Source organism: Protopterus annectens, chromosome 6.part1 (genome assembly GCF_019279795.1).
Source record: "Protopterus annectens isolate FY-2018-M chromosome 6.part1, PAN1.0, whole genome shotgun sequence".
NCBI classification, from domain to species: Eukaryota; Metazoa; Chordata; order Ceratodontiformes; family Protopteridae; genus Protopterus; species Protopterus annectens.
Window position 1 is genome coordinate 351,237,397 of NC_056738.1, and position 25,153 is coordinate 351,262,549.

A 25,153-nucleotide genomic window follows, 5' to 3' on the forward strand; every position below is an offset into this window, starting at 1 on the left:
AAAGGGGGGAAAAGATGATTTTCCTTTTTGGAGGGGAGGATTAGTTAAGGAACTGGAAAGTGGAATTCACTGGATGAATGCCCGAAATTTGACAAAGTGGAAGTGAATCCCTATTTCGGAATAATTTGGTATGCTGTTTGTAGCACAGGGGATTTAAATTAGTGCCACACAGAAAATTTCATTTTAAAAAACTCACCCAATGGATGCCTTCTTTTAGGTCTGGTAAACCGATAACATGGACATTACAACAGTTACACTTACCTTGCCTATTTCCTTTCCTTACTAATAACGCTTGATGTTTTTTTCTCATGGCCAAGAGAGAAATGCCATGATTTTTGCAGCATGTTCCTGGCAAATGAACTTGTCTACTGGCCTATGAAGCATCTTGGAATGATCAAATCCCGTGTTTTTAATTGTCTGTCTGCACCTGATAAAGTGTGTCTGTCAAATTAAGTACCTCTGTGGAAGCCATCATTTGTATATTAACAGCTTATACAGTAGCTTATGAAAGTACAACTGGCCGCACCCTTGTTACAGTCACATCACATCACTTCACGTCACTCCACTCGTAATATATCTGTTTAATCCTTCTGTGCAGGCAGTGAGGAATGATAGTCATTTTACATTAAAGTGCCTTTCTTCTATCATGGCCCCTCATTCTTTGAATGTAAACATTGTGAGGGTGCTTTAATTGACAAGTACAACAGATCTAGACCATTGTTGTCACAATCTAATCTGTTAGCACATAAGAAATGTTATGTTTCTTGTGTTCCAAATTGCTTTGTGTGTTCACACCTAGTCAGGTCTCTGTAAACTAGTAACCATTTCTTTGGTTGCTGCTGTCTTCTCAGAGTATAGGCAGCCATCCACATTTGTCATTGGAATACTCACCAGTGTGCTGTATTGGCACTTCTGAGTAGAAACATGGAATAAGAAGGTATATTAAATTAAATATAAACAGAACTTATCTTTCTGATTACGTTAACTTATTTTTTAGTTCTGCAGAAATAATTCCAGGGTAGCTCAGCCTCCTCCCCATACCATTCTACAAGCTTATAGAACTATTCAGTTTTATGATGTGTTTTCGAAAGGAAGTTTGAACATTTCCACTGCATTAGGAGGACTTCTCATTTCTCAGTAATGAAGTTCATCTGAGCTATTTAAACTATATGAGAAATGTTGTGGTGATTTACTTGCTACTAGAAGATTGTATCAGCAGACTTTTTGTCTTTCATAATATGTTCAGCAGGAAAGTTATTAAATGAGTTAACATTTAAAAATTACAGATGAAGCACCTGGTCCAATCTCCTGGTATCAGAAGCTCTGAACACCTTAAGGAGGTATCAAAACTGAAGACTGAGCTGGAGGAGAAGAGGTCTTCTTTTGAAGAGGAACTGGCTAGACGCAATAGTGTGCATGCCGTGGAAATCAAGAACTTCAGAGAGGAACTGGAAGAAAGTGAGAGTCAACAGCAAGCACTTCATGCTGAAATAGCTTCTCTAAAGGAAAAGCTGCAACAAATTAAATATGACAGGTAACTACTAACACTTAATTATAGCTGTAATCTTCATTATTTCCAAACAGTAAAGAAATTGTATGGCAACAAGGTTGTATGCGTTACCAGCATGCTCAGTTTGCAGGTTACAACTGCAACACATCTACAAAACTATCTTTTACCGTAACATACAGATACTCTGAATTGGAAATGATGCTGCAGTGGCCCCTTAAGCATATACATTATACCTCCCTACCACTTAAGTATATCATCTAGTTTACTTTACCAATGTAAGGCTGTTTCAGAAATTTAAACTATATCAGCAGAAATGTGGAATTATTTAAGGCCACATAGGGCTGATATGAATGTTTGATGTGCTTTTTGACTTGGATTGGAGGCTTATGACATCATGCAGAGTTAACCACGTTGTTAGCATTATATTAAAAATAGCCTTGCTTTTATTTAGTTATGAAATGTATACTCATTGTCGTGTACTGAAAATTTAACTTTTCTTCCAGTTCTGGTAGAAATACTGTACTGGGATGCATCTAAACTAAAACTTCAAAACTACACTAAAGCAATTCCTTCTTAACTCTTGGCTATGCTGTTGTTACACTCCAGGTTAAGATTAAAAATAAATAGGTTCATAGGTGATTACTAGGTTAATGGCACAAGTGCCTTTACAAGCCTAGCCAGTAATACCCAGGATATGACAATATAGGTTTATAGGTGGTTACTGGGCTATTGACCCGAATGTCTTCATAAGTGTAGCTGTATGTACCCAGTATAATACTAGAGAAACCCAATATAAAGGATCTTGCCTAAATTTAAGATCTTGGTTACCAACAACTGCCCATATCTACAAAGGTCATAGGTGAAATCCTGGCAGGAATTTATGGTTTCCCATGCAGTCATCCATTAAACAGGGTCATAGAGGGGCTTTGTGTGTTGTGAATTGGTAACCTATTCCAGAGGAGTGGCAAACATCTTAATCCCCCAGATAAGGGATGGGGCAGCATCAGGGTAGTGGGTCTTTGGGTGTTGGAGTACTGAGTAATTTTAGGGACTGCCTCTGTTAATAATGGACATGGGCAGTGCCCCAGGTGTGAGTTTATGGTTCCCCATCCATTTATCCAAATTATTTTTAGAGAGAGGGACCAGCTTTGTATGAAGATGGGAACTCTGTTCCATAGATGAGGTAGCCTTTGAGATATGGATATCTCTCTCCAGCAATTTCTGTTAAGAGTCAGAAATATATGTTCCATGGACCTCACCCTTAAACCTCGTATAATTTTTCTTGCAAATAGATAACATTTTCATTAGGGCTGGATCAGTGAATGCTTTGTAGGTCAGACGCAAGTCACCTCTCAATAAACTGTATTAGGTGGAGTAAGGGGATAGGGCCTTTAATCGGTCTGCATAAGACATGTCTTATGCTTTGTATTTATTTTAGTGAGAAACCTTTAGGGCTGCTCCAGTTGGTGTAAGTGCCTGGTTAGGTACATGCAGAATGGAGCACTGTACTCAATTATGGGCCTGAAACTGTAGATGGCATTCCCCCAACCAGAGCTGTTGATTTATTACGCTGTATAGTTTCTGTAACATGATCTTATTATTTGCTTTATAAAACTAAAACTGTAAACTATTACTTACCCTAGTAATTAAGTAATGCTATAACTTTTAGCCCTAGACTTCCATTTGCAAATCTGCCCTACTTCTCTTGTATACACTTTTTTAAACCTACCAACTAGCACTGTCACAGTGACAAGTGACACTTAACATTCTGTTGCACCACCTCAGCCCTGAAATTGTAGCTTTGTTTAAAGTACACTCCTATAATGTATCATTCCAAACGTGTTGAGTGCATTTTTAAGCCCTTTTGTATTACTGTGTCTTACTGTTAAGTACAAGTATATAATGTCTTGTGATTATGTATATATAATGATTTAGTATCTGCAACGAATGTGAACATTTTCTAGTAGAGTGTATTGTCCTTCAGCTTTATGTAGATTGAGCATTTCTGTCTGGGCCTGGAAGACTAAACAAAATAATTAAATAAGTCTACTTCAATGTCAAAGATTTACTAATCTCCTCAGGGAATTATGTTCTGTTCTAGTCTGTAGACATTCGTTTCAGCTTATAAACTTTCCTTTAAGGACAGGTAACACAATCTGACAAAACACAGCTTGGACTTCTTCAGTAAATGCTTGCTGTCTATCTCACCAGTTCTTCAATCTGTTGTAAAAAATAAAATATTGTATGTTTAGACATGTCCAGCACATTTGTAGATTGCCTTAACCTCCTTTTTGAATTCTGAAAATTTTCCATCCTGCATATCTGGTAGTGGCCACATTTGTCTAACACAATATTAATGTATAAATTGCCTTTCTTTTAGCTTACTGACTTTAAGCTTGGCCTCATGAGTTAGCATATTTGTGGAGTGTGACTGTTTAACTTCTGTCAGTGACCCATTAGCAGCTGAGGTGTAGAATATCCCACCCTTTGCTGTAGAGTATTCAGACACTAAAATCCTTCATTGCAGTGACTCCTTTTCCTTCATTATTTTTCTCAAGGAAGTTTTACAGTTTGCACAGTTTTCTGATTTTGTCAGCTAGGCTGTTAGTAACTTGTACTGCTTACTGTGTTAAAACACCTAGTTCTTAAAACATACAACATACTGTATGTGAAAATTGAGGTTCTTTATCTTTGATGCAGCAGTAACAGTTATAGCGTTACTTAATTTTGTGACTTGTAGAAATTTAGAGTGATCTACAAAAGCTAGTTTTGTGAAACCTCAGTGCTGGAGTAGGTCTGTTCCTGTTGTGGTTGACATACTTTTCTTCACTGTGTGGGCCTGTAATGGTTCCTTGAGGTTAGGACTGGAGTAGTGGACTGTATATTGTAAGATTATATTTTCATTTTTTTCTGGGCTTGCCTGCCCAGACTACTACTTGGAGGGATTTGTGAATTTTCTTTCCTTTTTGTTTAAGCTGGTTTGGACAATATATTTCTAAGCATAAAATAAGGATACACAGTTTACCCCACTTGTACATGTCCACTAGGGCTGAATAAATTTCAGAACTTGATATATCTACTGGCTATCTTGTGTTTGGAAGCATCTCAATTTCATTCTGGGATCTTCTGCATTTGCTTTTGGATTCCAAGTTATTGTTCCATGGTATTCAGTTGTGGTGTAATCCAGCTAGCCTCAACTCCTTTTCCAAAATGTCCTTGCACCCTTCCTCTAGCCATGCATAACTGTTTGGTGCATGTGACCTGGCTAGTACATGGATTTTTATATTGCGACAGCAGTTTTACCACTCTCATATTAGATACTTCTTAGTACTGGTTAATTCACATTACCTGATAGTTATTTATGTTGTTACAGTAAACTCTCAGTTAACTGGAACTCAAGCAACCAACACTCAAGCAACCAGCAAAAAAATAAAATTTAAATACATTACAATTTTCATGTGTTGCACTTTGCCCCCCCCCCCCCCTCCAGAAACATAACTTACATTTTTAGAGTTTGAGAGTTTTAAAAAGGAAGATGGGAATAAATTCCCTCTCTCCCCACCCTGAGAACAAGTCAAACCAAACAAATAGTATAGGGTACAGTATTAGTCAGGCCTCTTTTTAATAGTAACTCTCAAGCAACCAGAAACTACAGTTATCCGGCATCTGCCAATCCCCATGGGTGCTGGTCAACTGAGAGTTTACTGTAGTTTTTTACTGCATTTATTTTAGTATGACCTGTTTTCTAGCTTCTAATACATTTACTAATATAACTTCATTCTTTTCTGTAGTAACATGCGTTTGGATATTTTTTGATTTATGGTTGTATGCTTCAGTTTCAAGGTCTTTACTTGCTTGATTTGCATTTCTATCCTTTATTTGCACTGGCTTACCTTGCTCTGCATAAATATATCTAAGTTATAGCTAAAGAGTGCATCACCAGCAGCCTGCTCAAAATAAGTAAATAAAAAAGTAGGTAAAGTAAAACAAAGCAAGCTTGATGTGCTGCATTATTAAGTACTCTTTGGATAGTTTGCAGACATTCGACCTTGGGTTTTTATACCAAAACTACACTGGTAAAATTTCTCACCTATGATGAACAAGTAGTTATCTTTGTGTCACTGCACATTCTGCTTTAACAGTTTGTAAATGCTCATGGCTCTTAATTTGCAGGTATACCTTTAGTCCGCGGTGGTGCAGCAGTAGCGTTGTTGCCTCACAGCAAGAGGTTCTCCTGTTTGATTCTCGGCGGGAGTGTGGGGAGTGCCTTCTGTGTGGAGTCTGCATGTCCTCCCCACAGTTGGGTGTGCGTTCAAAAGACATGCGTAAATGGGCATGCCTTCATTGAAGGTTGAACGTCGAGCTGGCACCTCGGCGTTCGTCAAAATCTACTGCCAATCATTAGTGGACCGGAGTTCCGCTGTGGCGACCCCTAACCGGGAAAAGCCGAAAGACAACACAACACCTTTTGGGGTTTAACAAACCCTTGTACTGTTAATGTAAGCATCAACTGATAAGTCTGTTCATATCACAGAATTTACATGGCATCCTCAACAGACTTTACATGTCATCCTCCTGCCTTTAAAGGAATTTCAGTAGGGCAATGAAACAGATAAGTTACAGATTAACTCGGCAATATTTTTTATCCTGCCTGGCCATCTCATTAAGCCCTTGTTGTCCTTGAGTGAAGATGTATGTAGTACAACTCTTATAATTTCATCATCAGGTTTAGGCCCTTCTCACACAAGCATGTGATCCGTACAGCCTTGCTCTTCAGATGTTTTACCCCAGATCATAACATTAGCCATGTGGGATTTTTAAGTCATCTATGTGATATCTTTATGTAATGCTTCAGGTATGGAAAATATTCTATAGAGTAACAACAAGACTTTGTATGCTTGTTTTGTCAAATGTAGGTAGTCTTACTGATTTGTCAGAATCCTTAGTTTCTAGCATGGAAACTTTTCTTGCTTTGGGAATACTACCTACCACTACTTTAGTAACCCAGCAAGGACAGTGTTTCCTCTTGATTGCATTAAGATTCAGTAGGTCTGTATTTATTGGAATAATTCTTGATTTATTTATACTATTCACTTAGTTTGTCAAGTGTGTGTTGCACTCAAATCCAAGTGTAACATGCTGTACAACTCCTTAGTAGGCTACTGGAAGTTTCTGTGGTGCATGCAAAGCTGGTGATATAGCAGGATTAGTCTGTATGGAATGGAGTCTTAACTTAATCCGTAATGTAAATCAGTGGATCAGTGAAGACACATTATCATTAGCATCTGTTTCTGGAGAGAAATAACACATCCTTAACATAAAAAAGTTATTTAGTTCATTTCTCAGCTGTGAAACCTTCTGTGTGGAGTCTGCATGTGTTGTGTGCTCAGGTGAGTTTTCTCTGGGTGCTCTGGTTTCCTCTCACATTCTAGCAATATGAAGCAAGTGGAGTGGACAAACTAAATTGTTTGTAGGGGGGATGCACGCTCACGTCTGTATGTGGAAAAACCGCTGCAGCAAGGGTTACCAATCCCGGGTATGAACACTGATTCTTTACTGTTGATGTGACACCCTAACCCCATGTGCAAGAACAACTAGCAGGCAGAAAGACTTTTTTTTTTTTTTTTTTTAATTATTCCTAGTTTCAAGAAATTACCTTGGTATTAAGTTTAAGTATTGCACATTTATTTTCTGCTCCTCAATCAAAATCTTTAAGCCATACTTCTACAGTATACCCAACTTCACTATACCCAACTTCACTATTTTGCTCTTTACTGGATGTCTTATTCGCTGGTGTCTCTATAAAAAATATCATTCTTAGTTTGCTGCAGAATATGCCTACTGTTTGTTTGATAGGGTCTTTGACTACTTTGTTTTACATACATTTTCAAAAATGGTTTGTGATTTTTTAATAATTGTCTGTGCAGCTGGCATTTATTTGCTTCCTACTTATAGCCATACCTGTTAAACTTCACCATGTTGCTTTGCTGTCGACTAGCTGATTCTTCTATATTTTTTACTAATTTCCATGTTTGTTCTGGCAGCTGATTTCACAAACCAGTTTCTTCATTAAGCACTCTGACTATATTAGAAGTAATTTCATTCACTGAACTGTTGCTTTGATTTAAAGACAGAGTAGCTTCTCAGAGTAATCTACATAAAACCTTGCTATCTCTTATATTCTGTTTCTGACTACAAATTGTCATTAGCAGTATTTTTTTGTAATTTTTAAATCTGTTGTCATGTCTGCATCCCCTAAGTCTTTGGAAAAAAATGATAAATATGCATTTATTGGTTTATAGTATTTTAGCTTTCTTAATTAACCTTGCAATTTTGTATTTTTCTGTTCATTAAATTTAGAAATATAATAACATTTTAAACCCACATTTTCCACTTTTCTACCAAAGTGCCATGAAGAAAGAGACTTGGTTGTTGTAGCTGTGTTCAGTTTGCTCTGATGGGCAAAAGTAATGTGTAGCATTTTCAAACACTAAAGAACTATGGTCAGCTACAAGGAGGGTTGGGCATGCATAAATCAAATAACTAAGATGGCAACCAATTTGTGCATGACCAGCATGCTGGTTAAGGCTACAGTTTAAGAAGCTTCAGTCTTGTAGTCTTGGGTTTCATTCTGTTTAATTCCATTTGCAAACTCTATTAATTTGAGCAAGTCACTTAACCAGATTGTTTGTTTTCATTGTCCTTGAAAAGGAAGATCTGTACTCACTGTTTACCAAGATAAATAAAATTATCTTTTATAATAGCATGCTTATTGTCTAATACACAACTAAACCAATACCGGCCCTTTAAGGGAATTATTAAATGAGGGGAAATTGCTCACCCTCTTACATTTGTTGCCCTCACTGGTCAGAAATCCAGGTATGGTATACATTATAAAGCTAACATATTTACAATTTTCTCCATAACTTTTTAAAATAAATGTTTTGAGCGTGCCACTTGTTCCTGTACATCAAAACACAAAATGTGTTCATAGACTCGCATAGTGCTAAACTTTCATATGAGCCTCTGTCACAGTGGCTGGTGTGCTGTATTAAAGTAATGGGGCAGTAGCATAGCAAGGGCGGGGTGAAGGGGGCAGTTGCACCAGGCGAAAAGTATTGAGGGGTGTGATCAGGAAGAGCAGTTCCTCCGTTCTTTCTGAACTGACATTTCTGAATGTCAGTATAGAAAAGTACTTTATAGCTTATTGTGTGTTAAGCTATAGCAAAACAATATTGGCTTGCTGTAGTTTAAAAAAAATAGAGACTGCAGGGGATGTCTGTAGTATGCAAAGTACTGTAAATGTTGCAATCTGCTTACTACAGTAAACGTCTTTTCTCTCTCTCTCTCAAATGGCAGAGGAGGTAGGTGTGTATCAGTCTGTAGTAAGCTGATTGCTAAAATAAAAAAACTAAAGTCCTGTACTGGAGTATGGATCTGACTAATGAGCGAAGTGGGGAGAGGTTTGATGTGTACATGTGAATGTCATAAGCGGATTGGATTGGGTAGAGATGGGAGATGGATTTGTCTGTAGTAAGACAATTGCTACAAAAGTAGCAGTGGCCTTGCTACTGTAGAGTTTTTTTTCTCCTTTCTTTTGCATGTAAGAGCTGGGGAAGGGTATGGAACTAACTATAATAAGCTGATTACTTAATATAGGAAAGTTTTTTTTTTTTTTTTGTTTGCATTTGTAGATATGATGGGGGTGGGGAGCTGCATTACAGACTGGCGCTGGGTGCTAGTTGAGCCAGCTGCAGCTCTTCAATAGGGTATGACCATGTGTAAGCCTGCTATGATGTCATCATGCTGTTCATTAACTTGTTTTTGGAGGAGCCACTGGTGAGCTGCATGAAATCAATAAGTGACAAAGTAAAATATTTAAATGCATACCATACAAAGATATGTACCCAGTGAATGCAGTTTACCAGCACATGTAAGCAGCACTCCTCACATTATATAGCACACACCACACCTAGCAGTTATTGGGATCAGGTTAGTGAATTACTGCCGATTAGCTTATTGTATTGTTAAAGGTATTAAACTTGAGTAGAAAAAAAATTCTGCAGAGGTGCAGACATTTGGAGTACTGAATGCTTGTAATCTAATGTTGCAGCTCATGCTTTATTTGCACTGGCTCGCTTTTCACTTTGGAAGTTGGTAATATATGACTCTGTTTTATTTTTATTTTTCATGTTCAAACTTATGTGGTGTGCAGCCATTTTCAAAATTAGTTTGCGTAAACTTATAAAACTGTATTGCATTCTGGTATAACTCATTGCTGGTTTATTAAAATTCTTTTCTTGTAGCCCTGAAGTAAAGTAACAGTGTTCACAATGCTAATGCTGTAAGCTCTGTCTATAAATATTTGATTGATGCAGTACAGGAATGTTGAGATGACTAAACTGGTAACCACCAAGTAAGTAAGCTGCTGTGGTGTCCTAAATGGATTTTTTTTTTTGGTTTTGTTTTTTAGCCTTTGTTATCAAGAAGGTCTGACGGACTTAAGAAACAAATTTGAGCGGGAAAAGCATGAAAAGCATCAACTTAATGAAGAAAACTACAAGCTAAATCTCAGACTTGATCAGGTAAAACTTAGTTGTTGTTTTTCTGATACCTAAACTGTTTACCTTGTATGTGAATGTACCAAAGCATTGTATAAAGTTATCCAGAAAAACAACACAGTATGTTTAGATGTGGATCTTTGGTGGGCACTGTGATGAACTTGTAGCTCACAGGATTGTACAAATTTATAACATTTTTGTGAACATGGTTACATGTCTACAATCACTGAAAACATTAATGAAGTACACATAATCCAAAAGCAGCAAAATCAAGAAGCAGTTCCTTGCAAAAGCATTTCAACAAAAATGCTCAAATTGTCCATGCAACCATTATAATGACCATGTGAATAGTCACTTCACCTGCACAGCATATTATGCTGGACATAGATTGCCAGGCATTTCTTCTGCATCACTTATGCATACACATACCCATACCTGTGGACAGTTTAGAATTTGCCAATCTAGCTACTGCATGCCATTTGAATAAGGGAGGAAACCAGAGCAGCCAAAGAAAACTCACAGAAGCACAGAGGGATATGCACACTCCACACAGAAGACAGCTAGGCAGGCCAAGAACCAACCCAAGTGCCTCTTGCTGTGAAGCACCAATGTCAAATATCTAGTAAGGCACACAGCCCCCACAAGAGCACATATTTCCCCTGTAGAGCCCAGTGGTTTATGCACCCTGCTACTAGTCCTAAACTTCTTAACCCTTGTATAACCCATTCCCAAGTTTAAATCTAACCCCAGCACAGAACCCAGTTATACAACTTACTGATTATGAAAATGCTATACAAATGCATTTAAAAAAATGACATTCATTTATTCATTGTGATGATTGACAAGACAGAATATGATTAAATGGTCTTGATCAAATGACCTTTCATAACATCATCCTCAACAAATGGTCCCAAGTTTGCATTTGCTTGACAGCAGAATGAGAAACTTAGCCAGTGTATTTGTCCTTTAAATAAATTAATTTAGCATTCTTCCTCCTTCAATCCCAGTCTTTTCCCCTGTACCCTTTATCCACCTGTCCCAGGCTTTTCTGAGTGCAAAATATATATTTTTAAGATCTTTAACAATCTCTGGATGTTCTTCATGTTTCACTGTTGCAGTCCTTGACTTGTGGGATTTCCTGCTGTGGAAACCCTTGGCTGGCCTGACCACCAGAGTAAATATCTCCCTCCTCCTAAGGCTGACGGATGCCCTTCCTTAATATCAGTAACTTTGGTATAAAGGGAGCCAGCTGATGTTGTTACATCAGCCTTTACTTGCCATTGGAGCCTGAATCAGTGTTTTGGTGTGTCGGATAGTTCACACCAGAGAGAAGCCTTCTAAAGCCAAGTACCCCATGGGGAACTTTCTTGCTTTAACTCTTGTCAGATAAAGTTAACAATTATCTCCATTGTGGTAAGCAAATCCCACACTGAGACTTTCATACTTTGTGTCTCACCTGTCTAGGCCCAGAACGCGACAGCCCTTGTTGTTGCTTTTGCACCCATTTAAATGCTAGTACTATCAGGTGTAGGGCCAAAATCATAGGTAGGCATCTTAGCTTGCAGTGTTCTGTCCATTGTTCGCTGGTATCCACCAGTCATCCTGAGTTTGAGTTCCTTAAGCATAAGAAAGACAAAGAAAAAAGACCCAGGCTTAGGGCCTTCCTTGTACAACAATCTTTCACCATTGGCAGTTCCCCCAAGGCTCATTATCGCTGAGGAAGGTGAGTTGTTTTCACAGCCCCCTTCTGTGACTGAGGTGGTGGCACAGACCTCTGCCTTCCGGCGAGCAATCTTGTATGAGCAACGTTCCTTCGAAGCGTCCACCTGCATTGGTTCTGCCTTGCAAAGAGACTGGCCTTAAGATGCTGGCTGTACCTAGGCCCAAGACTAAAGCTATTTATAAGGAGGGTTCTACCTCAAGTACTATGCCTAGCCCTACCTCCTCCCACTCAGCAGGGTATCAGCAAGACTTGGCCAGGTTAGCTGAGGACCTCATCTTCTTAGTCAGAGCTAGACAACCCCCTCTGGAGTCTTCCCCAAGGAAATGGAAGACGGATCCTACCCCTGAAGTTTTCTCTGAACCTGCTGATTCAGATGAGGATTCTGACCAGAAGGAGTCTCTTTTTGAGGAGGGCTCCTTCCTTCCTTCCTTTGAAAATTCAGATTCTGAGGAGTATCCATCATCAGCTTCACCTCCTGAAGACATCACTTTGGGGAACACTCCATGCCATGAGGGAACATTTACAATGGGAGGCACAGGAATACTCACAATCTCTAAAAAGAGGGTTGGGGAGTGCCTTGACCTCCCAAAACACAAACCTTTGGCTATTCCTACTGTTTTGTAGGTATGGTAGAGAATGTTTTTATGGACTCTTCCCTGAAACCATACTCTTCACCCCCCTTCCCCACAGCCCTTTGAAAGCCAGGCAAGTTTTACAGGGTGCTTGACTTGCACAAATGGCTCTTAAAAACCCCTCTGCTGACCCCAGAGATCGTCACTCCAGATCCCGAGGGAACAAAAGTCAGCTCTTCTAAGAATCCTTTACCTACTGACAAGGAAAGCAGGGCCCTTCATATGCGTGTGTTTTTTTAAAAAAAATAAATAAATAAAATTAAATTTGCACCTCTGCTACCCTAGCCATGAGCGCCCTTAACTGCAAGTTTCATATGATAAGATACCAACAAAGTATTTTAAATAAAATGAAACAAAATATTTCTTGCTGGAAGACAAGAACATTTCTAAAGAATTGTTGGACCTTTGCTATTCCAACTCCCAGGTGGCTAGACACTCTTTACACTGTGAGTATGATGCTGTGGAGGCCTCTAGCCGAGCTTCTGTATCTGACTCTGTCATTAGAAGACATACTTGACTTAGGGAACAGACCCTGCCAATCCATGCCAAATCCAAACTTCTAGATGCATCCCTTGATAAGGACTTAGTTTTTGGGCCAAAGGCTGAGGCTCTGCTAAAAAGATGGACGATAAAGCAAAATCTATGCCAGCTGTCAAGGACTTCCTCCAACTTCAGCCTCCTAGGTTTAGTAGAAATTTTCCTGCTAAACAGTGGTCCTTCCCCCTAAATCAAAAGACAGTCAGAGGAAGCCGCAGAGGGAAAGGCCTCGAAGGCAGCAGTAGCAATCACTAAGGCCTAGGTAATGGTCCTTAGGAACCCCATGCAGGGGAGTTCTGGGCCACAGAATAGGAGGAAGACAATCCCTGTTCAAAGAAAACTGGTCCCTCATTACTTCAGACAAGCGTGTTCTGAAGGTCATCACAGACAGTTACAAGCTCACTTTCAAAGACCCATTAAGATACTCAGATGCTCCACAAAATCAGAGAGCGGAGGCCATTTCTCAGATTCACAACATATATTCACAGGGCTCAGTAGGACCAGTTACCAGACCATCAAATTGGTTCTACTCCAGGTAATTCCTTGTTCCCAGAAAAGAAGGCTCTTGGTGCCCTATCATAGACATGTTCACCCTCAGTCAGTCCCTGCTGGTACCAACATTCAAAATGTTGACCCTTCAAAAAATTCTTCCCATGATAGCCTGTCAGGCCTTAATGGTCACCTTGAACCTGAACAATGGTTATTTACACATTCCCATAGAGGGATCCTGCAGAAGTTTTCTTCGCTTCAGGGCAGGTACCAGTTACTTTCAAATCTGTACTGCCTTTTGGCTTGGCTACTGCTCCCAGGGTCTTCACAAAATGTTTAGCTCCTGTGATTGCTTCTGCAGAACAAGAGGGATCCTGGATGACTGACTCGTTCAAGCTACAAGTCAGTCAAAGTTCCTCAAGAATCTGGCCTTCACTCAGACCCTCCTCACCTCTTTAGGGTTCACCATAAGTCTTCGCAAATCCAACACAGATCCATCCACCAGGATAGATGTTCTTCGTGTTTCATTGTTGCAGTCATTACATTTGGGTAATCTGCTGGCAGATTGCCCTCAGTTGGCCTGAATTCCAAAGTCTTGGGTCCTGCGTCAGTTGCTGTCTTCTCTTCCATGACGTCAGGTCATCAGGGGTATAAAACATGCAGCCGATGCCATTTTCTTTAGTTTTTCTTGCCACATGGTGCCCAAAGCAGATGCATTTCGCAAGTGCCTGTTGGCCGACTACTGAAATATTCGAGTTTGAGTTTCAGAACCAAAGTCTTCAATAAAGCTAAGTACCCCGTTGGGGAAACTTTTTTTCTTGCTTTTTACCGATGTCAGAAAAAGTTAATAACTGTATTACTTGTGGGAAGCAAATACCTCATAAGGAGTTACATTTATACTGTATTCCTTGCCTAGACCCTGATCACAACGTACCTGACTGGTTTTGTGATGGATTTAACCAACGCACTATTAAGCGCCGGTATATTTTTGCACCTAAGTATTTTGGAAACAGATTTAACTACCCAGAGATGTCGTCGGATAGCAGTCCAACTACCGGAGTACATAAAAAACACAAAGAAAAGGACAGAGAAAGGCAGTCGAGATCCAAAACCGATGACTAAGCTTCTCCAAAGCCAGCCTGTACTTAGTGAGGCGCTTTTGCAGCCCCTGATACCTGCTACCTTCAAGTTGCAGGCCTCTACCGACACCCATGTGGAGTCCGGCATGCCACAAGATACTCAAGGTATTGGACCGATGGATGCATCTCCCTTGGATGGGTCTGGAGCCGCTGAGCAGGCACCGGCTTCTGAGGGTGTATTCAGACCTCAACATTTTTATATCAAACTGACAAAAGCTGCAAAACCAAAGGCAAAGACACCCTCTAAAACTAAAAAACCGACACCTGAGCCATGTGCACAGGCCTCTATGCCTAAAAAACAGATGATCAAAATGGCTGAAGACCTTATTACTTTGATCAGGGGTACCCATCCCCCTCCAGATAAGAGGCCTAGGCAAGACACTGATTATGAATCTTCAGATCAGGTTTCTATTTCTTCTGATTCCTCTTCTGATCAGGAATTATCTTTACCTCCCTATGAGGATTCTGATGCTGAGGAGTCTTCCATCTGCTTCTCCTCCTGAGGATTATTCATTTGGAGAAACCTTGCGTACTTTGAGGGAGCATTTTCACTGGGAGAGTCAAGACTTCTCAGAATCAAAAAAGAGGCTCAGGGAGTTCCTCCTTCTCCCTCAGCACAAGCCTTTAGCCATTCCCCCTGTGTTAGACATTGTGGATGATGTTTTTTCAGAGTTAAGCCTGACCCCTGACTCTTTACCTCCTGTTCCCAGTAACCCTGACAGGTATTACAGGGTCCCTGACTCTCATAAATTTTTATTTAGAAACCCTGCTGCTGATCCTGAAACTATTTCACAGGGCCCAAAGGGAGTTAAGGCCTCAACAGAAAAAAACCCTACCCCCTCTGACAGAGATTCAAGGGCGCTGGACAGATGGGGAAAAAAGGTTTATACTTCTGCAACCTTGGCAATCAGGGTCTTAAACTGTCAATTTCATATGCTTAAGTACCAACAACATGTTATGGGATTTCTGAAACAGAAAATGATGATGATTTCAGAATGTGCAGAAAATAAGGAATTGCAGGAATTATTGCATGCAGCTGAACAAGTTGGAAAGCATACTTTGCAATGTGGTTTTGATTCTTTAGGGGCCTCCTGCAGGGCAGCCGTTACTGGATCTGTGATTGAGGCATGCCTGGTTAAAGGAACAAACTTTGCCTGATTATGGTAAAGCTAAATTGCTAGATGCACCTTTACAGCATGATTCTCTGTTTGGTACGAAGGCAGAAGAGGTTTTAAAGAAAATGGAAGACAAAGCCAAGTCTATGCAAACTGTTAAAGATTTCTTACAAGTGCAGCCACCTAGATTCAGTAGACACTGGCCTACAAAAAAATGGTCCTTTCCTGTGTCAGACAGAGCTCAAAGGGGCAAATCCAGATGCCCTAAGGGTACCAGGCTCAAGACTCATACAGGTCAAAGCAATGGGGGGCATCCACCTCCAAATCTGGAGGAGATAAAGAGCAAACCTTCAGAAAGCAATCCCAATGACTTCCCTCTGCCTACACCAAGCACTTATCTTATGGCAGCACCCATAGGGGGAAAATTAGCACTTTTTGCTCAAAACTGGCAGTTAATAACTCAGGACAAGTGGGTACTGAACATCGTATCACAGGGATACAGATTCCATTTCCACACACTGCCAATGACAAATGGTTGGCCAGACCTGCCAAAAAAACAATGGGCAGAGGCTCAGAAACGGGTTACGTCCCTCATGGATATGGGGGCCATTCAGACAGTACCAGAACAGAAAAAAGGACAAGGTTTTTACTCAAGACTGTTCCTGGTACCCAGAAAGGGCAAGGCCTGGTGGTCAATACTGGATTTATCGATTTTGAACACATACCTGGACATTCCAAAATTCAAAATGCTCACTTTGTAACAGTTTCTGCCCATGCTGGGCAAGAATGCTTGGCTGGTGACTTTAGACTTAAGAGGCATACCTGCATGTCCCAATAAGACAGTCATGCAGAAGATACCTCAGATTCAAGGCTGGCTTAACACATTACCAATTCTCTGCACTGCCCTTTGGCTTATCTACTGTGCCCAGGGTCTTTACAAAGTGCCTGGCACCAGTAATTGCATTTTGCAGACAAAGAAGTATTCAAATATATCCTTACTTGGATGACTGTCTCATTCAAGCAGAGGACAAGGACACTCTTCTATGACACCTGGCATTTGTGAAAAGGCTTCTAACATGCCTAAGGTACACAATAAATGAAAAGAAATCACAACTGGTACTCTCTCAAAAGATAACATTCCTGGGTGCAAGTTTGCATACAACTGCCCAGATGGCTTGCCTCACACCAGACAAACAAAGGCAACTGACTACTTACTTCAAACTGATGGCAACAAAATACCCAGTCTTCTGCAAGACAAATTCTGCAGGCTCTGGGCTTCATGGCATCCTGCATCCTATTAATTCCATATGCAAGACTGCATATGAGGAAACTTCAATTTTACCTAAAAAGTTTATGGAGTCAACATTCACACAGTCTGGAAACAATGATTCCCCTCATCCCTTGCCTGCAACAGGAGTTTCTATGGTGGGCAAAGGCCTGTCACCAAAACATGGGATGGCCCTTCACTCTACCCCCTGCCAGCCAAACCTTAACGGACGCATCAGATTATGCCTGGGGGGCTCACATGGCAGGAAGATGCATTCAGGGCATATGGGCACCAAATCAAATGCATCTACATATCAACCAGAAAGAGATGCTAGCTGTTCAAAATGCCCTAACAGCCTTCAAGGACTTACTTCATCCAGGACAACTACTGATAAAGATGGACAATACCACAGTCATGTGGTATATAAACAAGCAAGGGGGCACACACTCATACCCCCTTTGCAGATTAGCCATGGCACTGTGGGACACAGCTTTGACCTACCAAATAAATCTTCAAGCTCAATTCCTGCCAGGAAAATAGAACACTCTGGCAGACAACTTAAGCATAAACCTAATGGATCCTCACAAGTTGAAAGTAAATCCACAAGTATTCAGCATGATAACAGAGAAATGGTGGATCCCAGACATAGATCTATTTGCTGCTCCTCAAAATTATCAATTGAAAAGATTCTGCACGAGGACTTATCACAGACACGCATGGAAAGTGGACGCCCTATCCTTCAGTTAGAAAAACCTGGCAGTTTATGCCTTTCCTCCTCTTCCTCTTCTACCCAAGGTACTCCTAAATGTCAGACTAGAGAAGCCAAAGATGATATTAATTGCCCCAGACTGGCCCCGCCGATACTGGTACCCATTCCTAAGGAACTTGTCTCAATACCCAGCTTGAACCTTGCCTCAAAGACCACAACTACTGTCCCAGCAAAACAATCAGATCCTGCACAATCAGCTACACACTCTAAACCTGGCAGCATGGCTAATCATGTAATCATACGAACGACACCTCTCAGTAAAGCTGTGATGGATGTCATTTTGGAAGCCAGAAGGCCTAGTACTAGAAAATCTTATGCTGTCAAATGTAAGAGATTCTGTGCTTGGAATCAAGCACATGGAACTGATACAGCAGAACCACATATTCCTCAGATATTACAATACTTAACTGAGATGCTTGACAAAGGCCTATCTTTCTCATCAATCAAAATCCATGCCTCTGCCATTTCAGCTCATTACAATACAGAGCCACCAATCTTTTCTCATCCTTTACTAAAGCAGTACCTTAGAGGTGCCAAAAACCTAAGGCCTCCTAGAAGATCACCATTACCTGCACGGGACCTCAATTATGTGTTGGAAAAACTCACCCTGCCTCCATTTGAACCAGCCGCTACCACTGATATAAAGTTCTTATCATGGAAGACAGTTCTGCTACTAGCAATTACTTCAGCAAGAAGAGTTTCAGAGCTACAGGCCCTCATGGCTGTAGAGCCTTTTATCATATTTTACCCAGACAGGGTGTCTCTGAGGACAAATCCTACTTTTATGCCTATGATGGTTTCCATTGTGGCTCTTAAAAAAACAATTAATCTGCCAAATTTTTATCTAAATCCACAGAACAAAGGTGAGAGAATTCTGCATTCCTTGGACGTGCACAGACAGCTAAGATTCTACTTGAGCAGGACAAAAGCTCTAAGAAAAACTGAGCAATTACTAGTGTCATATGCTGCAGGATCAGAAGGAACGGCTATTTCAAAGTGGATAAGCCACTGCATCAGTTTCTGCTACTTACACCATGGTAAACCTGTGCCCAAGGGCATTAGGTCTCATTCCACCAGAGCTGCAGCTACTTCAGCAGCATTTCTCAGAGGAGTACCAACCAAAGACATTTTAGAGGCTGCTACTTGGAGTTCTGTTCAGACCTTTACAAAGCATTACCATTTGCCTCTCTACTCTTAAGTCCAGGGCAGGCTTTGCCACTGCAGTGCCTTATAGCCGCACCTAATGCTGTTTAGCTCCAGCCTCCCAACCATAGCTTTGGGATTCTACCCAAATGTAATGACTGCAACAGTGAAACACGAAGAAGATAGTATAGTTGTGTACACATCATAAATGTAGATGTTCGAGTGTATTCACTGTTGCATTCCATGTTACCCTCCCGCCATCCCCCTGTCATTCTGCAGTTTATCTTTCCTTCTCTATCTTCTACAACCTGTGTGGTGTATTTGCTTGTAGATTAAGGTAAAGTTTTATTGATGCATGTATGTAGATATAATATTGCTACCTTTTTGGGGGCACCTGACATCGGGGGCAAAAAAAACTAAAGAAAATGGCGTCGGCTGCATGTTTTATACCCCTGACGACCTGACGTCATGGAAGAGAAGACAGCAACCGACGCAGGACCCAAGATTTTGGAATTCAGGCCAACTGAGGGCAACCTGCCAGCAGATTATCCAAATGTAATGTGACTGCAACAGTGAATACACTCGAACATCTACATTTGTGGTAAGTGTAAACAACTGTACTTTTTCCTGAGGGCTCTTCTGGATGCCTCCCTTCAAAAGGCTTTCCTCCCTCCAGAAAGAGTCTCCTTCTTGACTCAATACTTCCAAAACATTATGCAAAGACGTTGTCTCTCAGCCAGGGAATTCCTCAGAGCATTAGGCTACACGAGATCTTGTATCCTTATGATCCCTATGGCCAGGCTACACATGAGAAAGCTCAAGTGGTACCTCAAGAATCTGTGGTGTCAGCACTTGAATTCCCTGGAGACCGAAATTGTACTGATCCCTTATCTCAAGGAGGAATTTGCATGGTGGACACCGGCATGTGCCTCGAACCAGGGTCTTTCCTTCAGGTTCATCCCATGGGCCCAAACATTAACCAAAGATGCATCAGACACAGCCTAGGGGGCTCATTTCCAACACCTTCAATCCCAGGGCAGAAGGAACGATCAGTTCAGTTACAGGCACATAAACTGAAAAGAACCAATGGCAGTGCAAAAGGGCCCATTAAAAAACAGGGGTCCTGCTTGTCAAAACTGGCAAAACCACAGTTATGTGGTACATAAACAAGGGTCACCCACTCTTATCCTCTTTGTTGTGTAGTGATGCAGCTCTGGCAGACAGTTCACTCTGGGGTTGCACCTCATGGCACAATACCTCCCAGATCATCTCAGCAGGGACTTGATCAATCTCCATGAGTGGCATCTGCATTGGAAACATTTCTCAGCATACTCCAGAAATGAGGATCCTCACAGATAGACCTCTTTGCCACCAAAGAAAGTGCTCAACTGAAAATATTCTGTTCCAGGAGCAAACTACCTACAGTCTGGAGGGCAAATGCATTCTCCATCCTTTGGAGCCACTTGTTCCTTCATGCATTCCCTCTCCTGCCTCTTCTTCCAAGGTTCCTCCTAAAAATCAGAGAAGAAAGCCCAATGGTTATCCTGATAGCCCCAAACTGTCTCAGGCAGCACTGGTATCCTCTGCTACTGAGTTTAACCAAAAAAAAAACATGGCAGTTACCTCAGGGTGGACCTTCAAACTCGGGGCAAGTAGAGGTTTGTGAACCCCAATCTACAGACACTCAAACTGTCAGCCTGGATAATTTCACAAAATACTACACTGAACTCACCCTAAGCAGACAAGATCAAGACATTTTCAAATAGGCTAGAAGACCTAGTACTAGGAAGTCATACTCTGCCAAGAGGAAAAGATTCGCCATTTGGTGTCAGCAACAAGGCTTCTATCCTAAATCGGCCAATATTTCTGCCATTTTAGATTGTCTGGCTGCCCCGGTGGACAGAGGCCTGTTCATTTCTTTCCATCAAGATTCACGCATCTGCCATTTCAGCACACATCCCTACTCTTCCTTCTATCTTTTCCCATCCTCTGATGTAGCAATTCTTTGAGAATGGTCCAACTCAGACCTCTCAGGAGACAACCCACTCTTCCATGGGACCTCAGTTTTGTTCTATAAAATCTGAAACTACCCCCCTTTGAACCATCAGCTTCTCCTGATTTAAAATTTCTAACCTGGAGGACTGCCATTTTGCTGCCTATCAACTTAGAGGGTTCTCTGAGCTACAAGCTCTCATGGTGGTGTGGAACCATTTCTCATATTCCACCCAGAGACAGTATCACTCGGGACTAGTCCATCCTTTGTGTCCAAGGTGTTCAAAGACACATCCTTGAATCAAGCCATACACTTGCCCACCTTCTTCCCCAAGCCTCAGAACAGGGAGTGCATCCTTCACTCCTTGGATTTGCAACAGACAGCTTTGCTACTAAATTGACAGAACTAAATCTTTTAGGAAATCAGACCAACTCTGTGTCCTTTTTGACTGGCTCTGAAGGGAAACCAGTGTCCAAATAGATTTCCTCCAAGTGGATCTCTCACTGTATTTCCTTTTGTTATAACCACCGTGGAAAAAAGTCTTCTGAAACTGTAAGGACTCACTTTAACAGGGCCATTTCTACCTCTGCTGCCTTTCCTGAAAGGAGTACCAACCAAGGACATTTTGGAAGCCGCTACATGCTCATCTGTGCATACCTTTACCAAACACTACCACGTATCAGCCTTCTTCAAGTCTAGAGAAGGTTTTGCCGCTGCCATCATGCAAGGCATCCTCACTTCTCCATAGTCTACCTTCCACCCTTCATCTCCGCTTTGGAAATCATCCCACAAGTCAGAACTGCAACAGTGAAACACAAAGAACATAGTACAGTTGTGTACACTTACCATAAATGTAGATGTTAGAGTGTATTCACTGTTGCAGTCTTCTTTCACTCCATCCCTTCCCCCTTTTGCCTACAGTAGTAGTCTGCTTCTATTTTCTGCACTATCCATAGGACTCTCCTGGGTGTTTACCTTGCAGACCCCTTTTTCTACCTTTGTCCCTTGCTTATGCTTCATCCTGGGGCTCCTACCTTCTAAAGTGCAAGAAAAAAGTGATGTCATGGTGTCTGCTGGCTCCCTTTATAGAAAGGCATACTGACATTAGGGAAGGGTGCCTGCCAGCTTTGGAGAAGGGCGATTTTTACTCTGGTAGTCGGGCCAACAAAGGGCTTCCACAGCAAGGAAATTCCACAAGTCAGGACTGCAACAGTGAATACACATGAACATCTACATTTATGGTAAGTGTACACAACTGTACTTTTCCTCATCTCCAGTATTAAACTGTACTGTAAACCAGCATCATTCACTGCATACCTGGTACAGCATATTTCACACATGTGGGTGTGCATTGCTATCATACACCTTATGCAATGTAATGATGGACAGTTATGTTCTTTATTCAAATGTCATACACTAACATATTTTTTAATGAGCCTCACCTGGTCTGTTGCAGTTTTTGCCTCATGTAAGTGAACATAATTTGCTTACCACTTATCTGATCAATGCCAGTTAGTCTGTGTGAACATTACTCTGGGGACATTTTCTAAGGTTATAACTGTTGGCCAGTACCACAGAATTAGTATCAAGTTATGTGATGCTTATGCAGAAGAATTCATGATACATGTTGGGAGAGGGAGCACTCAATAAATGTCATGTTGTTAACTGTTTTTGACATACAGTCTTTGTCCAAATGCACAGTAATTTACATCAGTGGTTTTCAGCTGGTTAGATTTTTATGCAGCTGGGATAGCATCTTGGCAAGTCTATACTAGGGAGACTCCTCCTTTCTCTTTCAAATGAATACTAGCCAAATGAGAGTGGAATCCCCTCATACATGTAGTTTTTCATACCAAGTGTAGTTGGAATACTGTGTTGTACCAAATGTGATAAATTTAACAACATCTCCCTCATGTTATTGGGTGTGTCTGTACAGATGTATGTGCTCGTGCACATCCATCTCATATATGTGTTAACTGTCAGCTATTTACATGCAAGGATGGAACTTTTCATGCTTCTGCTCTCTGCTGTTTCATTCAACATTGTATCCCCTTGCCCACCCTCCAGTGCTTCTCCTCTACAGCCTTCATTCCTAAGCTTAACCAAAACACCCCCATCATGTGCAATTCTGATAACTTTTTTTTTTTTTTAGCCTGTATTAGACCCTATCCAGCCATATGTTTATAGACCATTTAATTCCATCAGGGTAAAAGCTTTGCAGCTTTTATTACCTGTGATGAGAATAGAGCATGCTGGGAGTGGGAGCCATCATTCCTGTGCTGGAGAATTGAACTTTTACAGTTTATCTCTAGCATCCCTTGCAATGCCTGAAGTACCCAAGAGGTCGGTGTGTAGTTGACCTCCACATTGTGTGTACACTCATCTATAAGTGTGCAGTCAAATGGTCCTTCTCCAATACCCTTGCAGGCAACTCATCCATGTGATCCCTAATCTCTGCAAGAGTCTATTATGGAATATGTGCCCACACACGCACGCATGCATCCCACCTCTCCTCTTGAAAAAATGTGACCTACTTAACTGTATTAGCATTCTCATTCCCCATGCCATCCAACAGGTGTTTGTGCCACTGGCTGGACTCATGGGTATAGTCAAGGCTTTTTCTGTGCCAACAGAGCACTTCATCTTATTTACTGAAGAAAAGTTGAAAACATCTTTTACTCTAGCATTAAAAGCAACCAATAAATCAGCAAAAAAATTGCTCAATAAAAATGCCGCAGCAAACACCAGCTACTTAAATGTCTAGAGATTTCATTCTTTAATTAGAACTTCATCAGAACTTAAAATAATTGCATCTCAATGCACCTTAAATATCGCTAAATAAATACTGTGACAATACACATAGTAGAATGGTTATGTAATCAGTTTAAAAAATAAAGCAAGTGCATTTATTGTAAGTTAATACTGTTAATAAATTCTATCTGTATTTGTAATAAACTTTTATTAAAGTCTTAATTCATGGTTATTTGAGTAAACAGTTAATATTTATCGATTCATTTAATCCAGGTTTTGTCCAAACTACAGGTCCAAAAAACAAAAACAGAACACTCCAGCCACCCACACAAAACTGTTGTGTAGAAATAGACAACAACCTGACATTCGACATTCACAGAGCCCAAACTTTCAAGAAAGTTCACAAAAAAGTAGGACTCCTCTATCTGAACAAGCAATTTCTCCCTAAACACACTAAAGCCACAATAGCTAGGCACATCTCTTATCTACCCTCCTCTACACGTCCCCAGTTCTAGCTAACCTTCGCAAGGCTGACTTAAACATATTAGAGTCTTGTTATAACAAAATTGCTCGGTTTGCTACCGAGGCCTCATATAGGACCCATCACTGTGTATCACTCAGACAGGTAAAGTGGCTTGAACTGCTTCAGCTACTGCAATTTAGTTGTCACTTGCACATAAGTTATACTTACTACCCTGATAAAATCCCAGTGCTCTAGAATCTAATTCAACCCTATACTACGAGAACCTTAAGATCTAGTAACCAAAACCTCCAAAATGCCATTAAATACATTAATGATGCTGGGAAACTCTCTTTGGTTACTCCATCTAAAGCTTGGAATACTCTACCTAGCCACCTGACATCTAATAGCTCTGCTACAGAATTTAAAAAACTCTTGAGAACACTATATGAACAACTGGTTATGTTCCTGTGACTCCCCACGGTAAACATATACTTAATCTATTTTCTGTCATACAGCCAATAGGCCTCATACAAAATCCTACCATATCTATAGAGCCAAAAAGATCGAAAGGAGACTATTTTATTTATTTACTTACTTTACATTTGTTTACTGGGGTAGTCTGACTGAACACAGGTCCATTCTCAGCAGAGGTCTGGGTAGAAAAGCTCAAGTTTACATATATTAAATCAGAAAGAAACAAACAAAACAAATCCAAGAATAGGAGGGAGTACACAGTAAACAGCACCACACAGCATATCTGTCAAGAAGAAACACAACTCATAATAGCATGTAATACATAGTACTCTTATGTTTTTTGTTTTTGTTTTTTTTACTATTAATGGGATTAATATAGAATTCACACATTGTGTAATTGTGTCAGATGTTGAAGGTAGCAATAGTTCCCAAGTAAAAGGTGAAATAACAGAATACTGATAGAGTGAGTAGGAAAATAGAAAATAAGTTGGTAGTGAGCCTAATGACTGGAGTGGGCAAATTAGAGTAGTGATTATTGGAGCAATACAAGATACAAAAGGGTTAGTTCTGTAGATATGGCAGGATTT

The 25,153-nt window shown here is 40.6% G+C and overlaps 1 protein-coding gene across 1 annotated transcript in view; it reads left to right on the forward strand.

Moving 5' to 3' along the window:
* The window catches only part of CDC42BPG (CDC42 binding protein kinase gamma), a 1,192,486-nt gene that overhangs the window by 680,731 nt on the left and 486,602 nt on the right, over positions 1-25,153 (forward strand). Inside the window, exons 16-17 of the mRNA XM_044075379.1 lie at positions 1,287-1,534; positions 9,984-10,095. Of these exons, the coding sequence (XP_043931314.1) occupies positions 1,287-1,534; positions 9,984-10,095 (360 nt within the window). The remainder of the gene's footprint in view (positions 1-1,286; positions 1,535-9,983; positions 10,096-25,153) is intronic.